Source organism: Zootermopsis nevadensis, unplaced genomic scaffold (genome assembly GCF_977971745.1).
Source record: "Zootermopsis nevadensis isolate Lab colony 2312 unplaced genomic scaffold, Znev_1.0 Znev_ptg000009l, whole genome shotgun sequence".
Taxonomy (NCBI): domain Eukaryota; kingdom Metazoa; phylum Arthropoda; class Insecta; order Blattodea; family Termopsidae; genus Zootermopsis; species Zootermopsis nevadensis.
This window is the reverse complement of record NW_028259141.1, coordinates 3,513,005-3,530,876: the sequence shown is the minus strand read 5'-3', so window position 1 is coordinate 3,530,876 and position 17,872 is coordinate 3,513,005. Positions and strand designations below refer to the sequence as shown.

Sequence of the window (17,872 nt, the reverse complement as noted above, 5' to 3'; positions counted from 1 at the left end):
ATCCCTAAATATCGTTTCAAGATTAAACTTCCTAATTCTAGGCAAAACTTCACTGATTATACGGTCAAAAGAATCTGGGAGTCTAAAATGTCAAATTTCGGAAACTGTAAGTAAAGTAGATAATAATAATGCTTATTCACTTTATTGATAGAGCTACCAAAACCGGTTGAACTTCTTTATTTACCCGAGAGATGACACAACGAGTAAGGACCCTCCTCTGTTCATAGTACCAAGAGTACTCCATAGAGTGCATCCGCTACCGCACAATAATATTGATTTTAGTTGGAAAGGTTTCGCCTGCGTGAAAGAACGCTGTAGGGAACACAGATTTTAAGATCACAAATGAAATGAGGCAGTGAAATTTATTTTACCCATTACTTTTACGAGCTGCATACGAACCTGTCCCTCTGATCCAGTAACCAAATCAGCCAACTTTTCTTCATTAAATCTGGCATGAACAGAGTGCACTGGAAGCCTTTTTAAAAAGTAATTAGATTTGTGTCAGCCCAGCGGAATTCGGCGTACTAATTCACAATACTCTCTTTATTAAAATTGACAAAAAAAGAGAAGAGATTCTGGAACGAACTGTGGATTAATATAAGACACAAAATACAACTATAAAATTGTCAAGTCCAAATTGTAGGCATATATGAGAAATATAATACCCACCTATCATATATTAGCCAACATAGACATATGCTTATTTTGCATGCATCGCGTTAAAGAGCAAATGAGCATAAGAACAAGTCATTTGTCTTTTATCTTTGAGTGCGCTTGGTCCAGCTTAGGTCGTTGCAAATATTCCGTCCCAGTCAGAGGACACGCCCAACATTTCGGAACAATTTCTTATTCTCACGGTCGGCAATTGTCAGCCCCGCGACAACCCACAAGTCGGAGGATCACCCCTTGTCGGCTGTCCGCGAATGCTTTTTCGAAACACTCCGTATCAGGCGGCCATAGTCGATCGTGATGCTGGTTTTGTGTGGACTGCGCGGCGAAGTTCCCGCCCTCTCTCTGCTTTCAGTGTGTTTCTGGGGCTCACCTAGCCTCGTATCCCGTGACCACCGAGGGTAAAGTAGGCCGCAGCGTGAAGACGCTTGAGCACAGGAACAATTATCGCATCAACGAATTATCTGAGGCAGAACCAGAATCAACGCCAGAAAATTCTCTAACTTAACGAAAGTAAAACCACGAAGTACTCAAGACAAAGCTGAGAGGTTATCCAAGCGATTTTCAGTTCGAATCTTGTACGAGCCAATCCGCACCTTGTCGAAGGCAAAATCCTTAGCAGTTCCTAAAATCCATTTACACATTCACCCTGGCCCATTCACAATTCATAACAAACTTAGCATCCGCCTTTTGAAGCTGCCTGTGAGATTAATGAAAATCTGTGGCTCCATAATCTAAAATAAAATAGATTCAATTCCTGTCCCCTCTTAAAACACGCCCGAAATATCGGCTTTATCCAATCGCAGTAAACTAACGCGTTGGCACCGGCTAACCCCAGCTTCCTGGTTCTTCTCAGTTACTTTAAAGCAGGCACAGAATGTACTCCCGCGATCCATCATTCATAACCATCTTGTCATATTTAAATAATGGATACGCAACATCATCAGTTGATAGAGCGTTGAAGGAACAAGAATAAACACTACCTTATAAGTCGTGGTGAACGCCTTCTAACTGGTTTACCCATCAAACTACGTGTATCTCAGCCCACGTGGCAAATGTCCGCAGTCAAGGAGGCCGTGGGGGTGGAAACTTCGAAGTCCTCCCTCTGTAGGCCTCATCTCCGCCTGGACCAGCAGCTTCAGGGCTCTGACGTCACCCCAGAGAACAGCCTAATTTCTCGATTTTGAGGCGAAAAATCCAATTGTCGGGAGTTGGTAGTCAGTCCAGTGCTTCAAAAACATTCGAGTGCACAAGAACTTGTCAGTGGGGCGCATTTTCATACACATTTTTATCCACCAAACTACGTGCTTTATTCATCACCGGTCGAATGCGGTAAATTATATTACCACAAAAACTTTTCTAATATTTGGGTAACCCTACAAATTGTACGGCGCTTTACTGTTGAGACATCTGGTGGCATCCGTGTTAGTCGACAGTAATACAGAACGAAGCTAGTTTTGTGCCTCCAAACAATTAAATAGGATTTATCAATGGATTTAATGCTCGGAGCTTCTAAAAGTGCGTCGTTAAATAATCTATGAATAAATAAAAGTGCATGGCCTATTATAACCACACAAAATCAGCAGATTAATTCGGAAACACCCGGTAGCTTACAGGCCTCATCATTAAAGGTGCGACGTTTAATACGCCCGTAAAAATGACCCCAGAAACCAACATCGTAACAGAGACTCGAACCGAGGACTGTGTATTCGTGTCCGTGACCTTAGACCCCGTAATTTCCTCTCCGAAAAGAAAGAATTTTGCCTTGGCGTCGATTTCTTCTCGTGGGTGCTTTCCCGTCAATAGAAATCATCTTTGTCGGGTCTCGAGCTTTCTAGTGTTCTGTCCCATCCTTGTATTTTAAGAATCGCTTGGCTTGTGTGGAATTCAGTACGTAAGTCGGGTCACTTGTAACTAGTCCATTATAACAGATTTCACACGGACTGCTTTAAGGGTAGAAATATTTTTTTCTAAGGGCAATGGTTTGTGGAATGCATGTAGCTAAATGTCGCGTCTTCTAGGTCAGTTCAGTTCTCTGCTCAGAGAGACAAGCTGTATGCATGTGAAAGTCTCCCACTGACTAACGTTTGTCACGTCCCACATACATTTCGACTAACAAGTGCTGTGTATCGTGGTATTGACACATATTTGTTCTGTTCATCTTCTGTGAGTCACGTTTACAGAGGAGTGGACGGTGTACATAGTAGGCCTGTAAAAATAAATTCCACTGCCAGTTAAATGTTTTTATAACACAGCACGGACAGTGACCACCATGTGGACCATAGGAAGAAGGGTAGGAGTAATATTTATCTTGACTGAAAACATCGTGTGAAGGGTGAACTATCTTTCAGTCTTTTGGAGAGCGTCATTTGGCAGTAACACTGTTTTCTAACTGAATATACAGCAGAGTAGTTTGCACTGTCCTCTGGTAGCAGTGAGTGTCCTTATGGTAACTAAGTTTTGTTATTATTGTTCCAGACTATTATACAGGTTGCAACCTGTTTGATCTGTTGTGGGAGTTGGGAGGAATGTTTACAGTTGATGAATCAAGAATGTACCTGGCAGAAATCATTGAGGCTGTGGAGTATCTGCATAAGGTAGGCAAACAGTCCAACTGCAGTTCTCTGCAATCAAATGTGTAAGAAGGTACTATAAAACCTGAAAGTGCTTGATTGATTGTGTGGCTACAGAATTTCATTGCGTGATTTATTCACTGCATACCAATCATTTACGATTTCTGTGGGAAAAGTCTGAAATACTAAGAAAGTATAGTAATTGTAGCTTATTTCCTATGAATAATTGTTTCAGCTCTTATAGGGGCACATTTGATTAGCATTGTCATGTTTATGAGGTCAACAACAATTTTCTTCTGTACTGTGATTGGCTGCCATGGAACTTGTATGTTATTCACTTTTAGCATAACAGTATGCAGTTGCATGGTCCCATTAGGCAATCTGTACTCTCCAAAAACTGTGGTGACCTGGGGTGTGCCTGAGAAGAACTTGATCACTGGCAGGAGTGTGGCAACAGACCACACTAGGCACCATATTGATAGCTATGTGTCTTTCACCAGTCCTGTCTGCATTTTGTTCATTATCTCAGCTAATTACCTCGTGGTAAGAAGCGGCTGTAACACCATTAGCTTCAACTACGCACAGTAGAGAATTTGTCAACTAGGACTTTCTTAACTCATAAACTTAGGTACCACAGTACATATTCTACCCTAAAAGACCATCATTATCTAATTTCTGGAAGTCTTTTCATTAATTAAAGAACTTTGACTGGTCGGATGTTTGGCATTTGAATCCAGAAAGTTTTATATCGCATTAGCTGCAGTTCTGTAGTTCTCGCCTTCCGTGAAGGCCTCCATCTGTGCCACTCCTCGAGAAGCTAGAAGAGCCCCCCTCCCCCCTTCCCTCGCCTTGAATTGAGAAACTGAACGAGAATTATTTTAATAGTATACTGTCCGCCTGGATACTGACATTTCCATTTACCCCTTTCTGTGAAGTCCCAGACTCTGTAAACTCCACTGTTGAAGCAGGGAAAGTTGACCAGGTTCATTATCTGAACAAAAACTGATAACTAAAAATTAATAACATAAAAATGGAGCATACAATTGAATATTCTGTAGAACATCCCCCTTTGACTCATTCGACTTCTTATATTTGCATATGGGATTAATGACAACCCATGCTCTAACAAGTTCTGTTTCACTTTTGTTAGTTTCTTGTTCTCTTTCTACTCGTTTCCTTCGTACGCTCCAAATTCTAATGTGTCTGTTTCTGTACATATTTTGTGTAAAGTGCAGGACAATGCCAATGTATTACATTGAGTATTGTATTCTTGACTCTTATGATATAAACAAAATCTGAAATAAAAATGTACAATCGTCACTCAGGATAATGTACGATATTACTTTTGAAAATAAATTAAATGGTTTGGGTGGTGATGGTAAAGGTGAAGCTTCTCTAGCGCCTCAAACACCTTCATGCCAACCCTGTGCACATAAGAAACAAGGTAGATCCTCACTCATAATCATGGTTGAAGCCACAGCTACAGTTCAGTTTGGTATTTAATTTTATCAATAACAGTAATAAATATGACAGCTTAGTTCAGGTGATATGTAGCAGAAAAGCAAAATACTGATACTGCATTTCACTACCACAATAAGAATGCAAAATATACCATATTTTATCCATTCTGTACAAGGAATTTATTTGTTAATTTGTCTCTTTCAGCTTAGAGTCATACACCGCGACCTAAAACCAGAAAATATATTGGTGGACATCCAAGGCCACATTGCTGTTGCGGATTATGGCCTGTGCAAACAGTTTGTCTGCTCTAAAGAGGTAAATTTTATATCCACCTTATCTTCTGTTCAGTGTACGTACAAAGACACATGAGCTGTGGATGCAAGCGCTAAGTGGACCGCTGTCCATCAGGCAGTGCCCTTTATTTGAGGGAAGTCAAAGTACAAGACCCATAAAGAGTCGACATGTTTCAGGTGCCTTAAATTTGACCAGTGTGTGTTTAAGTATAGTGTAACTAAAAGATGTCGCAAGGCCTGTGACTTTTACGGGATAAACTTGAAGTGTACGAGTATAATCTCTCCTGAAGTTTGGTAAGTAATTGCTGTTATTCTATTCAGAAGCCATTAATATCTTGTCTAGGATACCCAGCATTAGAGGTCTAAGAAGCTTAAACATGTGCCTTACTTTCAAAAAAAGGGTAATACTGGACACCGAAAGTTATAAGTCTTCTTTATTTCACACTACAGTCCTTGGTGGACCCTGGGGTCCTTAGTGTAAATAATAGTTGATGATAAATTTTGTGGCACGTACAGCCTACTGAGTAGTGTCGCAGTTAAAGGATATTACGTACAGTAGGTTGGATGTGTAGGTAGAGAAGAAATGCTGCAAAATATTTCTAGGGAAGTCTCTTGGAAAATGGCAGCTTCAGAAACCATTAAGGAAAAGAAGCATAGCATTAAGAGGGATGTTACAGAAATATATTTTGAAGGCAGGAGGTGAATGGAAGTCGCTCAGGACTGTGTCCAGTGGTGGTCTTCACTTTTTGATATGATCAATTTTCTTCTCTGTTACCAGACACTTTGTAGTTGTTTTGTGCCCCAAATTCCTGTCACAGTTACTAAAATTGTTGTTTCCATTTTCAGGGTGATCGTGCGTATTCGCAGTGTGGCACAAGTCAGTACATGGCGCCAGAGATATTCATCGGCGAAGGCTACAGCTATGTAAGTTTCTTGTCCATTAACAGTATGATAATAATGAGCTCTTGGTTTTATGTAACTCAACCTAACGCGTGATTAATGTAAACTAACAAGAAAACACATTATAATAATCTGAGGGTTTGGAGCCACAAGCAGTAACTTCATGGAATTTGTAAGGACACGTGCATAAACTAGTCGATACACATGACAGGCATTCAACTGAATGCGGTGCAGTCAGCTGCCTGGCATCTGGCATGATGACATGCATTTTTGTCATATAAAGGAATTTGAAAGCCAAGTACTAGCCAGTCACTGAAATTGAAATTAAGTGTTGTTTAGACTTTTTTCCTTATGTGACTCAGCATGAAAGTTGCTTTAAGTGTCTCCCTGTGTCGTGTTACACCCAAAAACAGAAAGAAAAATGGTGTAGCCATCACCAAACTTCAAGCTTCAAAGCCATGGAAATACTTCATGTTCTTTGGCTCACAGCTCCAAGTTACCAGTACGGCATTGTTAGTTTTGCTACATATCGAGTTCTCAGCTGTCTTTACTTGCCTGGGCTCCAGTGTTCATTGTTGCAATGTCGTAGACTTTTGCTGTGACCACGTAGTATGTAATTTGGTGGCGGCTACTTCAATGACTCATGTAAAGGATGAGATTCAAAAACAAAATATTCTGGGTGTACACGTGAGATGTATTCCATTTCATGTCAGTCCTCACAACAAGGAATTCAGGGTTGACTGTAGCCAATTCTAACAAAGTGGAAGCCACTGTTGGCACTGCACAACATCCTGATGTACCCCCAAAAGAATCCTATAAGGGGATGAAGTTCATGTACACAACGTGGCCAAGTCATATTCCCACCCTTGCCAATAAAATTTTCTGAAAACTTTCGATTCAAGACTCTATCAGTTACTTGTAAAAATGTGGAGGAATTCTGTCTTGTTGCTACAGCGTGTCAATAGGACACTCTTCTTCCAAGATGGGCGGCGAGGGATTCCTCTGCTTAAGATGCCATTTTAACATCTGTGAGTGTAGCACATCTTGTGCAAAGATGGAAACTAAAGCAGCACGAATTAAAAACTTGCTCATATAAACTTCTCAAATGAAATTAGTTCATATTCCCCTGCCTCTCGGTTCACATTGAATTGGGATGCATTACATGCTCACTCTCTGTATGAAAAAAGGACTTGACCTGAAACACAAAGAAATATTTGTGAAAACTTGTTGCAGTAGACAGTATTGTTGGAGGACGGCAGTTCAGATGATATGAAGCGAACATAGAACATTTCTATGTGTTTTCATTGCAAAACTATAGAAAAATGTTCCTGTTTGCTTTGCCTCTTTTGTCTGTCCTCTTCTATAGCAGTTTGATAAACTCTGAATGGGTTTTAATGGCTTTGGATAATTTTCTTGATTTGACTGTTGATGTCATTTATGTAGCTGTATAATGTCAGTTGTAAGCAGTGTTTAATAACGTGTTTTTACAAGGTTCTGACTGAGCACTCAAAGAAAACCACAACAAAATTCATCACAATCTCTGGCTGGCTAAGAATCAAACTGATAGCTGTAAGAAGTAGGTAAAGGAAGGAAAATCATTATCAAACTTAGGAATGAAGATATCCGTCTTCTGGGTTATTGCGCTGTGTAGTCTGATCGATGTTAACCAACGTTTCAGAGGTCATACTGCCTCCGTCATCAGGGCGATGAATATGCCAATAGGGTGTGAGGTGCTGAGTTTATAGGCCGGGAAGTGAAAGGTGTAGCCTGCCCCGAGCCAATGGGAGCACGTGGGCGAGAGTGGGAGAGGGAGAGAAAGTAGAGAGAGAAAGGTGAGTTTGGTTGTATGGATCAGGGCTCTGAAAAGGGCCATGTTAGTGGTCTGGTTGGTTATGGCGGCGCACTCTTGCTCGCTCTCGGAGTCCTCGAAGTGTGTGAATAAGAGGCTTCCAGGACCGGCTCAGGTGAAGTCCATCTTCGACCAGACTACACAGCGCAATAACCCAGAAGACGGATATCTTCATACTCACCGCTGTGAGAACCTCAAGTCTTACAAACTTAGGAATGTTACACATTATCCTGGAGGCAAGAAACTAAGAAACAATTCACTCTAACCACAAATTTTCTGTTTGTGGAGAACCTTGTCGAAAATGTATAAGAGTGTGGTGAAACAGAAATGTCTGATTGCAGCTAATACCTGTAATTTTAATTGTTGCAGGAAGTGGACTGGTGGAGTGTTGGAGTCACTGCATTTGTAATGATGGTCGGGCACAGGCCCTTTGAATATGATGAACATCAAAATGATTCAGCACTTTGTTGGTAAGTATTTTGCATTTGGAAAGAGTTCTGATGTATGTGTTTGCTGTGAACATCATTTTCCTTTGAACACATTTCAGTACAAATTAGGTCATTGTTAATGGATGACCGTCTGTTGTCATGAGAGTAAAATTGGTGTACACGCTTGAAACCTGAGGAGAATTAACCATAGGCGGAGGAACCAAATGCAGTTCCAACTATGACCACAATCTTTAACGAAGGAAATTTGTGCTGGTCAGAGACTGAATGTAAGGGACAGATAGGAAGGGTTCCAGAAGCTGAACGCTTACAACGTTTAACATTGACCATTTTCCTTATCTCTTGCATGACCTATGTCAGAGATTTACATGAAAATCAGACATTGACTAGGCCACTTATGGCAGCTTTGAGAAGCATTACAAACATTAATTGTGAAAGCATGTTTAACAAGTACAGTCTTTTAAGACAAATATAAGAATGAACCTCTCTCTTGCAGCAAAATATTGCATGACAAGCCTGACATACCTTTGTGGTTCTTGGACTGTGAAGTTGACCTTATTGAAAGAATGTTGAAGAAGAATCCAAGACTTCGCTTAGGTGGGGGGAAACGCGGAGCTCAAGAAATCAAAGAACATCCATTTTTTGACGTAAGTTCTTTTACCATATCTGTTATCATATACAATAGGGTGTATGTACACTTTTAAGTTCTAAACTGTGCCTAAGCAAATTAACAACAGTGGGAAGATCCACACAGTTTGAGTTTATTGACGCTGTTTCTAGACAATTTGATTCTTTAAATCTTCAGTCAGCAAAAATTGTGATGTACATCCCGAGCAGAACAACTTGCTTGTAACAGATGCCACATGCCTAAGACTGAGTGCATAGCAATATCACAGTAAAAGGTTTACTATCACGGTGCATAATGTACTGCTGTCTCATCAGTATTTTAGAAGGACTCTCAGTACTTTCCATAAAATTGCCAACAATTTACTTAAAACCTTGACTGCATGACTGTGTGTCTAATCTCTCTCCCAGTAAGTGCAATATTTTGAAATAAATTGAATTACGGACTAAAATTTGTAGCCAAACTCAAGCATGTATTTCAATATCCTTGTACTTTCAGCACAACTAAAGAATCTTTTAAAATGTGGTGCTCTCACTTCTACTATACCAAGTTTTACTTTGCAATTAGTATTCTGGTACATATTAGTAATGTTTGTGCTTCGTCCTACAGGGCATAAACTGGGGCGACGTGTCAAAAAGGCAGTTACGGATGCCACATTCTCTGGATTTTGAGTGGGAGGGCGTCAGTGACATTAAACATCTTGGAGAGGACGAGGTGTCATTTCTGTCGCCAGGCGATAAGAGTGGCAACAACGAGGTGAGGGAAAGTGATTTGTCTGAAGTTCTGTTATGATTTGCATAGCAATAAGGTTTATTAGCAGTGCCAAATGTTGCACTATACTAACTATAACGCTTTTACGGTCTTAAAACGTAATGATGATGTGTTTGTCCTAAGGCCTTGGCTAGTATTTGCGTGTGTGAATGTGTATTGTTTTATTGTAACTGACATCTTCACATTCCCAAAAGACATTCCTTGCTCTTGACATCCCGTCACTTTTAGTTTGGGTGGGTGGGGTGGATTGAATTCATGTGCTGAGGATAGGGTCCAGTGGCTGACTTACGAACAGAATGAAGAATTTTCAGGTTTCATAAAAGCAAAGCATTTTTATTAGCTGATCTAATATTAGTTTCTCAGGAAGGAGACTGTTCCATGGAGTTAGTTTATTATGGGCCAAAATAGAAACAAATATAAGTGCATATATTATTACCAATTTAGATCACAAAAATTGGTTAATACAGAATGAACCAAAATGTTTCAGTGGTTTGTGTCTTTGAATATAGTAAACTAAAGAAAGAAAGAAAGAAGGAAACAGCAGAAGTTAAATTTCAAAACTTTATTAAACTCCTGTAACAACAAACACTGCAGAGTTAAGTGGGAAATTTTAACATGGAGTAGCAGGACATTGAGATAAATGACTCGCAATCATCTGCAGTGAACTGAAGTAAGGTAACTCAAAGAATTTTGAGATGTAGGTCTGTAAGTCAATTGTTCACAGAGTGAAAGTTGCTTCTGAATCACAGCATTCCAAAGACATAATTTCTGCTTGATGACTATCAAAATACAAAATGAGATGAACAGAGCATGTACAAAATTAATTTTCATTGCCTTAAAATTTTTTGGTACACAGTCCCATTATCATAATCTCTTAATTAAGACATCTGTTTTTATTTAACACAATGGCAGGTGTCCTTTCTTTGTTTCTTTCTTGTTTCCTTCATCCCATGCCTTATTCTACACCCTGTTTTTTGAAGGAGACAGCCTTGTTGCAGTGTTATTAGAAAGGCTGACTGTCAGCTAGCTCTTAGTGTGTTAATGCATCACATATACAGTGGCAGCACTGTATCTACATACTAAGCGCTTGAAAGAAGAGCAGCGTTACTTTACTGTTTACATTTTATCATCTTCTTTTAATAAGACATACTTTATTATCTTATCAACATCATATTAGGTAAGTTCCAGTACATTTGAATTTACTTGCTATTTTTTTAATTTTGTTATTGGTATTGCAGGCATGCTCTTACATCAATCCAGGCTTGAAGGCTAATGGATCGCAAAGAAGAAGAAATTCTCGGCAATTCTGAAGTTTTGGCTCCTTCCGTTTATTGGAATTGAGCTTGTAACATAACCAATTTTATATTTATTTTAATTTTGTACAATAAATGATATTTACCATTGAAACATACACTTGAATATAAACAGATTATTGGATAAACAGCTACATGTTTAACCATTTTTATAATTTTTAAGTTTTTCCAAAATATATTCTTATATCTGTGTGTGTGTCATCAGTTGACTGTCGCAGTAGTATGCAGCAATGAAGACAATTATGTGACATTACTAAATACTTGTAGGAAAACTATTGCAGTTAGAACTCCATTCTTCACAGGCTGCATCCATCAGACTAAGACGCAAAACATTCAGAATCAGTTCCTTTGCAATTTTCAATCCACTCGAACTGTCGGCAAATTACTGTAGTTGAGGCAACATGCTTTATTTCCTATGGCACCGTGTTTTGGCTTTCTCAGGAACACAAAGGGAATGGGTGGAAAGCCTGGAAACAAAACTACAGTGTTAAGGGAATCATTCTTTAAAAGGAATTGTTTCCAATATATCGTGGTATGAAGGATTATCAAGAGGGGCAAAAGTTGCGCCGATCACAAGTAGTGAAGGCAGAGGCAGACACATGATGGGTTGAATAACTGCAAAGAAACTGCTGCTGACACTCAGGAACATGCGAGTTAATACAAAAGAACACCTTACATAAAATGAATGCACTTCTCATAATAAACAATGCTCGAGAAGCAAACAATACTTGCTGAAACAGAACACAGCAGAAATGTAATTAAGAGTGCAGTAGTTCCAGTGATCTTTTGTTGCTAAGTACTCACTTACCATTCTGTCAGTAAATGACTTTCTGGGTTACCTCTTAGATGGTTTAAGTGAGCAGGTATTTTTTATTTTAATATTGGTATACAGTAAATATCTCTCTGTATTCATTTTACCTCTACTTAAGTGTTGCAATTTTATAGTTCTTGGAAGGTGTTGATGGCAGAAGCAGACCTCTGGATGGAGGAACTTGATATAACGATACTAAGTGTTTCGCTTTGTTCCCTCTAGAAAGATCTGAAGAGTTTCTGGTCATTAGATACCAAAATGCAGTGAAATCTATGACCGATATGCTGATGGTAATAATGAATGGACACTGCAAAAGGTGTCATAATACTGCAATGTTGTCTGCTGTTATACCATAATTAAATGTTTTGATGAAATTACAGTAATTCCAGTACAGTCTTTCACAGCTAAGAGTTTTAACTCTGTGTTGCTGCTTTTTCAACGTGAACATGGCCTTTGCAGTTGTTCCCTCCTTGAGAACTTTAAGTGCGTCTTCATACTGGCAACAAAGAGTTTGTCTTGATGCCAAGTTTTTCATACTCCAGATGCATTCATACGCCAGGCGATGAAATTAATTATGTGTCATGACACAATAATATGAAGAATAAATGCAGATTAATTGCCTGACACCTGCAATAGATAATATATGTGCATGCATTTCAATTAAGGATTGTGATCTACTCCTAAAATCAATCCAAGATGAATCTCGTATAAACAAATGGTCACAGGTGCCTTGTGAGAGGCTGCAGCAATGAAGCATCAGTTCGAAAGTAATATCTGGATGGGAATAATTGGCGATCACATTAAGAGTTAGTGTTAAAACTCTTAGGGTGTCTTATGTACATTTTCAGTAGAATTACCTTGAATACTATTGGCTGTACCATTGACAGTGTAAAAAACTGTGGTTTACGCAAGGCTAAGCTCCTGTTCATTTTACCTGCAACATAAAGTGGCTTCTGGCCTCTCATCACACACATTGATGGATGAGATAAACCAAATTAACTTTGTGGCCTCTGTGGCCAGATTTCACATCTACCAACTCCTACCTGTGGGGGAATCTGAACGGCATAATTTTGTTGGAAAGTCAACATGAATTACTACCTTTGGCATTTGATTCAGTGGCTGGGACAACAGTAGCACATATGACTGGAATTTTTCATTGCACTACTATCAGGAATTCTTGGTGCATCAGTGGTCATTTATGCACTCAATGGAAGAAGCAGCATTTTCAGAAAAGAATTGGGGGGGGGGAGTCTTTTTAAAAGTTAAGATGCTGTTAAACTATGCTTAAGTACAAAAATGAATGTGCTTTTAATAAGCTGTTTTACTTGTCTCATTTGATTTACTGATGCTTCCAAGTCTCACTAATCAAGTGGTTGCAACCCTATGTTTATAATAATTTTCTGAGTTTGCTTTAAGAAAAAAACACAATCATTATGTTTGATGCATACAATTAAGAAGAACCAACTATTTGGTCATTTCTAATTATCTGCATAAGTTACCCAAAACACTGATCTAGAAGACATCCTATTGTTATATTTCAGAAGAATTATATAAGTGCTGAATGATGCACTTACCAAATAATTTGTGTCGTAAAAGAGCTTAACCTTTTCCTCCATATATTTTTACAGTACCATTTTATGTACAAACTTTCATATAAAGTATCCTCAATGACTTTCATGTAGTCGGGTTATCTTGCATGAGGCATCTTTGCAGATTACAGACGTTTAAAATACCACCTGTTAATATATCCACTTAACCAGTCAAGTGCAGGAGACTACGAGTTGCATTTGAGAAATCACTATTTCCAGCCAAAGAGTGGAGGACATATTCTTTAAAACTGAAATCAATGTTCTTCCTCTCCAATTGTGCAGACAATTAAAAAGGAAATTTCCCACATGCCTGTTTCAATCACATTTACATTGGGAGAATAACAGGGACATGACTGGAACCTGCAGCAAACATTCTAGGTGTTGAACAGTGCAGCTTTTGTTGTTTTCCTAATCATGTTGAATATTGCCAAAACATGTTTACAGTAGGAAGAAACAATCAGCATTCTAATACACAGAGTTTAAAACTAAGACTTTGTCTCTCTATAACTTTAAAATAACATTTTGTACTGTGATGTTTCCTTTGGTACAATGAGAGGTCTAAATACAAATTTATAGAATCAAAACTCTATCCAAGAAGACATTCTAAGAAGAAGATTCTAGATTTGGTGTGGTAGGAATAAGATTCATATTCGAAAATAAATTAGGATTTGATTAGCCAAGAACTTCATTGCGTCTTCAGTTTCCCACGCATAAGGTCAATATGAATGTAAATTTCTCTTTGCATAAGAATCATGGTTTGAGGTTGTCTCAGCAGTAGATGGAAGTGAGTGATCAACTTCATTCTCCAGGTGATATACATTGTGAAAAGGAACTCAAGGACTGAGTAGGAGATTGGGTGGACTGCAGAGCTGGCCTGGATGTTGTTGATGAGAAAATTCCTGCTCTTTTCATGAATGGAATCCCAGTTATCCATCATGCCCATTCCATCCAGGCTCCTACATTGAGAAACGGGGGTTCATGAATGTAGTTGCATTACTGTCTTATTCAGCAGCTAAAATTGCAAGGAACTTTGTCACAACACCTTCAAAATGTGTTGTATTGGTACATAGATCTCCGTCATGCCCTCCTCTTTCATTCTGCTTAACACCTCATCATGCTTTCTTGTAATTAAAAAACACATTTATGCGATTCTGAATGACACGATTGGTTTTTAACGACGAAATGTCAGTGTTTTAATTTAATTTGCATTTAAATTGGTGTTCCTGTTGAATACCAGGGTGGTATTTGTGAATGAGCAAGGTTAACAGTTGTGGATTCATAACCTTAAAACTTCCTAATTTTCATCAAGCCTGTCCTGTTCTTCCTGATGCTTCCAACGATTCTGTACGAATCTTTACAATTTGGTGACTAATTGCATGAGGTAAGTTAAAATGGTGTGTGTTACTAGTAAGTCAATATGTGTGAAATTCCAACTTAATGGCAGGTTAGGTGAGTTAGTTCAATTGAAAAAGTTTGATAGGCTTACAAAAAGTAAATAAACCTCAAAAACAAGAACGGGTAAACGTGGTCATTAACTGCAAGAATATTTCTGATATTTCTTTCATACTCTTTAAGATATTTACAAGTTGTCTTGGACCCAAAATTCAAAAGCTATGGTTGGCAAAGGAATAAACCAACCAGTGAATCGGAATGCAGGATGCGAGTGATAGCAAGGGAATGAAGGAAGCTGATGGTCAAACTCATACAAGAGGCATATAGTATATTCGTTGCAAGGCTGTTATACTTTTATCCGCATTAATGAGATGAAAAGGGAAATACACATCTTTACGTGGGGCACTGAAATGGTAGAGTGAGTACTTTATAGTGACATAACTATTGCTCTGTAACAGGAAACATGCTATTATGGTATAAAATTTAGGTTATGTTAGTTTCAGGTTAAAACTTTGTTAGTTTTGATTTTAAAAGTAATTAGTTGTGCTGATATTACTGGTCCCGCTATTTAAGTAAAGAGCTTGCTTATATTTGCATGATGTTTTGATGCCTTTAGTTATCCATACATTGGTTTCAGACAATTTTTTCTGTCTCAGTAGCAAAACTTTTTTCAAATATGATTAAAAAGATGTTTAGAAAAGAACTGAACTTTGAATCTATATCACGATCACTGAGTATTAATTTCCAGTCTTCACTACCGTTTCGTATAAATTCATTTATAAAGTGACTTCATTTATCACTCCAGTTACCTTTTTATCATTGCAAAAATTAGAAATACGTTTATGCTTTTTATAACTAATAGCTGAGCATCATGATCAGACAGCCCATTTATTACCGGTTTAATTGAAATGAGTTCTAACCTGAAACTATCTACAAAAATATTAACAACGGCAGAGTTGGAGCTATTAAGATTAAATGTTACTGAAAGAGAATTTAGACATTTCTTACGGCAGCTTTCAGAGATAGTCAACATTTATATCCCCACAGAAACAAATTCCGTTTTCGGTTTGAAAAGGTAGTCTATAATGCTGTTTAACTTGTTAATAAATGTTTCAGAGTCACCTGTTGGTGCTCAGTATATTGCTATAAAACAATTTAGACAAATTAGTATCAAATTATACAGCACGGCATTCTACGATTACATTATTACAATATCCTATTTCAGGTAGTGTCTTCCCACACGTTGTTGGAATCGACTAGGCTTCAAAATATTTCTTTGTACGTCAAGAGTCCGTTCGACTCTATCACGGAGATATTTAGTGTCTTCGTAATAGATAGAGACGAAAATCTTGGTGGCTTTGGTTGCTCTCCTCTGAGTTGTAGCGCCGTGCAGTGTGGAAGAAGCTTACCAAGGTTTAAGTGGTCCTAGCTGCCATCATCATCGCCTTGTTCGTAAAGGCAGCAAGGACATATGAAATCTTGTTAAACCCGCGAACCCAGCGTTTTGAAATCGTAATACCCAACTTAGTGTCTTACGTTGGCAATAGTATCCTGCCACACTGCTGACTGTTTCCGAGAGCACTCTGGTGGCAAGAACAGTTGGAAACACCTGCTATTTGGCCCAACCATTTAGTTTAGCTGCTTCTCTGCAGCCATTACGGTGCTTTGAAGATTTCTAACCTAACCGTTAAAGTTTAAGGCATTTTCTGCTGTCTTTCTGCCTTCTTTAATTCTGTGTTTGAATTTGAAGAGAATATAAAAGACAGCTTCAGCTAAACTCTCGCCTTTTCCTTTTTTTTTTACCTTTCCCTCCCTCCCGTGTCGTGGTGATAGAGCAGTATTCGAACTTCGTGTTAGTTTACTAGCTCTCACCCAGAGTAAATTGCTCGACCTGCAAACGCGCCTGATTCTTTCCATAATCTGGTGCTAAGGAAGAGCATACACACCCATTCTCTTATTTTTATATGTGTTGTATTTATGTGCATTATGTATTTGCCAATAAAATGTAACAATTTAATCAAAGCAAGGAAGTTCGTTACTGCCACTAAAGTTTGTGTGTTATATTAAAGCCAAATAACTTTGAGAGAAACTGCTCCAGTGCCACTTTGCCCACCACAAATCTCCAGGATGATCTGACATGCGACTGGTATGAGAGCCAAGACAAAGTTTTTTCAAAGATAAAACCTTGCACATTCTCTGGATGATGCTAAATTCTTAATCCACTTTCAAAGCAATAGCATAAAATAAGTATAGATATGCAATGAGTACACCAAACTAGACGTCTGTTTTCAGATCACATCATGTATTGAAACCATATTAAATAAATATGAAAAGGGTAATGGTTATTGTTTTCAGTTGTGTGGCTAGTAGTGTGCTACCAGTCTGCTAAAATTTGAGGAATACGTGATGTTTTCTCGTCTGCTTTCCATACAATCTTTACTGTTTGCTTGAATGTGGCTATCAATTATGCAGCCTGACTGCTACACCATTTGATCACATTTTCATGCACTAGAGGAGCAGAATGTTTCATCACTAGACCAGAGGTTCCAGCCTTCGCATTCATGCTTGCTTCAGAGAAGAAAAAAAGAGAATTTGCCGTTTAAGCACAGAACGACTGTGACTCAGTTGAGCTGTGTTGTGTCCAGGTACTTCTCCTTTCACAAAAGATTCTTGTAATGATGGCAAATTAGCCCCTTTGTTTTAAGAATATTATTTTTGTTATCCTTATACTTTTTGGTACTAAAGAGTGAGTTTGTGGGAAGTAGATAAAAATGTTATTAAAGATATTTTTAGAAGAAACCGTTGTTAAGAAGAAAATGAAAATAATACAATATGGGAGACTCAGCCCACCTTCACCCAGCCTTAAGAATGTATGTAAGGACAAGTAAAGAAATGTACTCCAGGAATTTTATGTTTTGCTGCATTACCCATGGTTAATGGCTTGGAATAATCTGAAAAAACTGCCTAGATGGCCATGCTTGCTGCTTGAAGAAAGTCTAAATATTTCTATTTGAGGTGCCTCTCCTAACCTCATAACTTCACAAAAAATAAAAAATATAATGGAGAAATGTTTAGATGATTGAAAGGGTTGTCTGTTGCCATTTAGAGGTTATTTTAAATATGAATCACTCCTTGATAGAGGCAACTATATAGAATCTTCGCAACTGCTAGAAGATTATG

The 17,872-nt window shown here is 38.4% G+C and overlaps 1 protein-coding gene and 1 long non-coding RNA gene across 3 annotated transcripts; one reads left to right on the top strand and one right to left on the bottom strand.

Annotated features, from left to right (window-relative positions):
- Positions 1 to 2,752: 2,752 nt before the first annotated feature.
- Positions 2,753 to 10,998, top strand: LOC147874370 (ribosomal protein S6 kinase alpha-5-like). 2 transcript variants are annotated; one of them, XM_087345560.1, is made up of 8 exons: positions 2,753 to 2,962; positions 3,148 to 3,266; positions 4,908 to 5,018; positions 5,843 to 5,920; positions 8,115 to 8,215; positions 8,688 to 8,838; positions 9,426 to 9,572; positions 10,826 to 10,998. In XM_087345560.1, the coding sequence occupies exons 2-8, from the start codon at positions 3,198 to 3,200 to the stop codon at positions 10,895 to 10,897; spliced, it is 729 nt and encodes a 242-aa protein (XP_087201686.1). In that variant the 5' UTR covers positions 2,753 to 2,962; positions 3,148 to 3,197; the 3' UTR covers positions 10,898 to 10,998. The 2 variants fall into 2 exon arrangements, with proteins under 2 accessions (XP_087201686.1, XP_087201685.1); XM_087345559.1 differs by lacking the exon at positions 2,753 to 2,962 and having other exon boundaries at positions 3,031 to 3,266.
- LOC147874369 (uncharacterized) lies at positions 10,135 to 16,261 on the bottom strand. Its single transcript, XR_015534285.1, has 2 exons — positions 16,102 to 16,261; positions 10,135 to 12,338 (listed from the first exon to the last, which is right to left on the bottom strand). It is a non-coding gene; the product is annotated as an uncharacterized LOC147874369 (long non-coding RNA).
- Between the last annotated feature and the right edge of the window lie 1,611 nt (positions 16,262 to 17,872).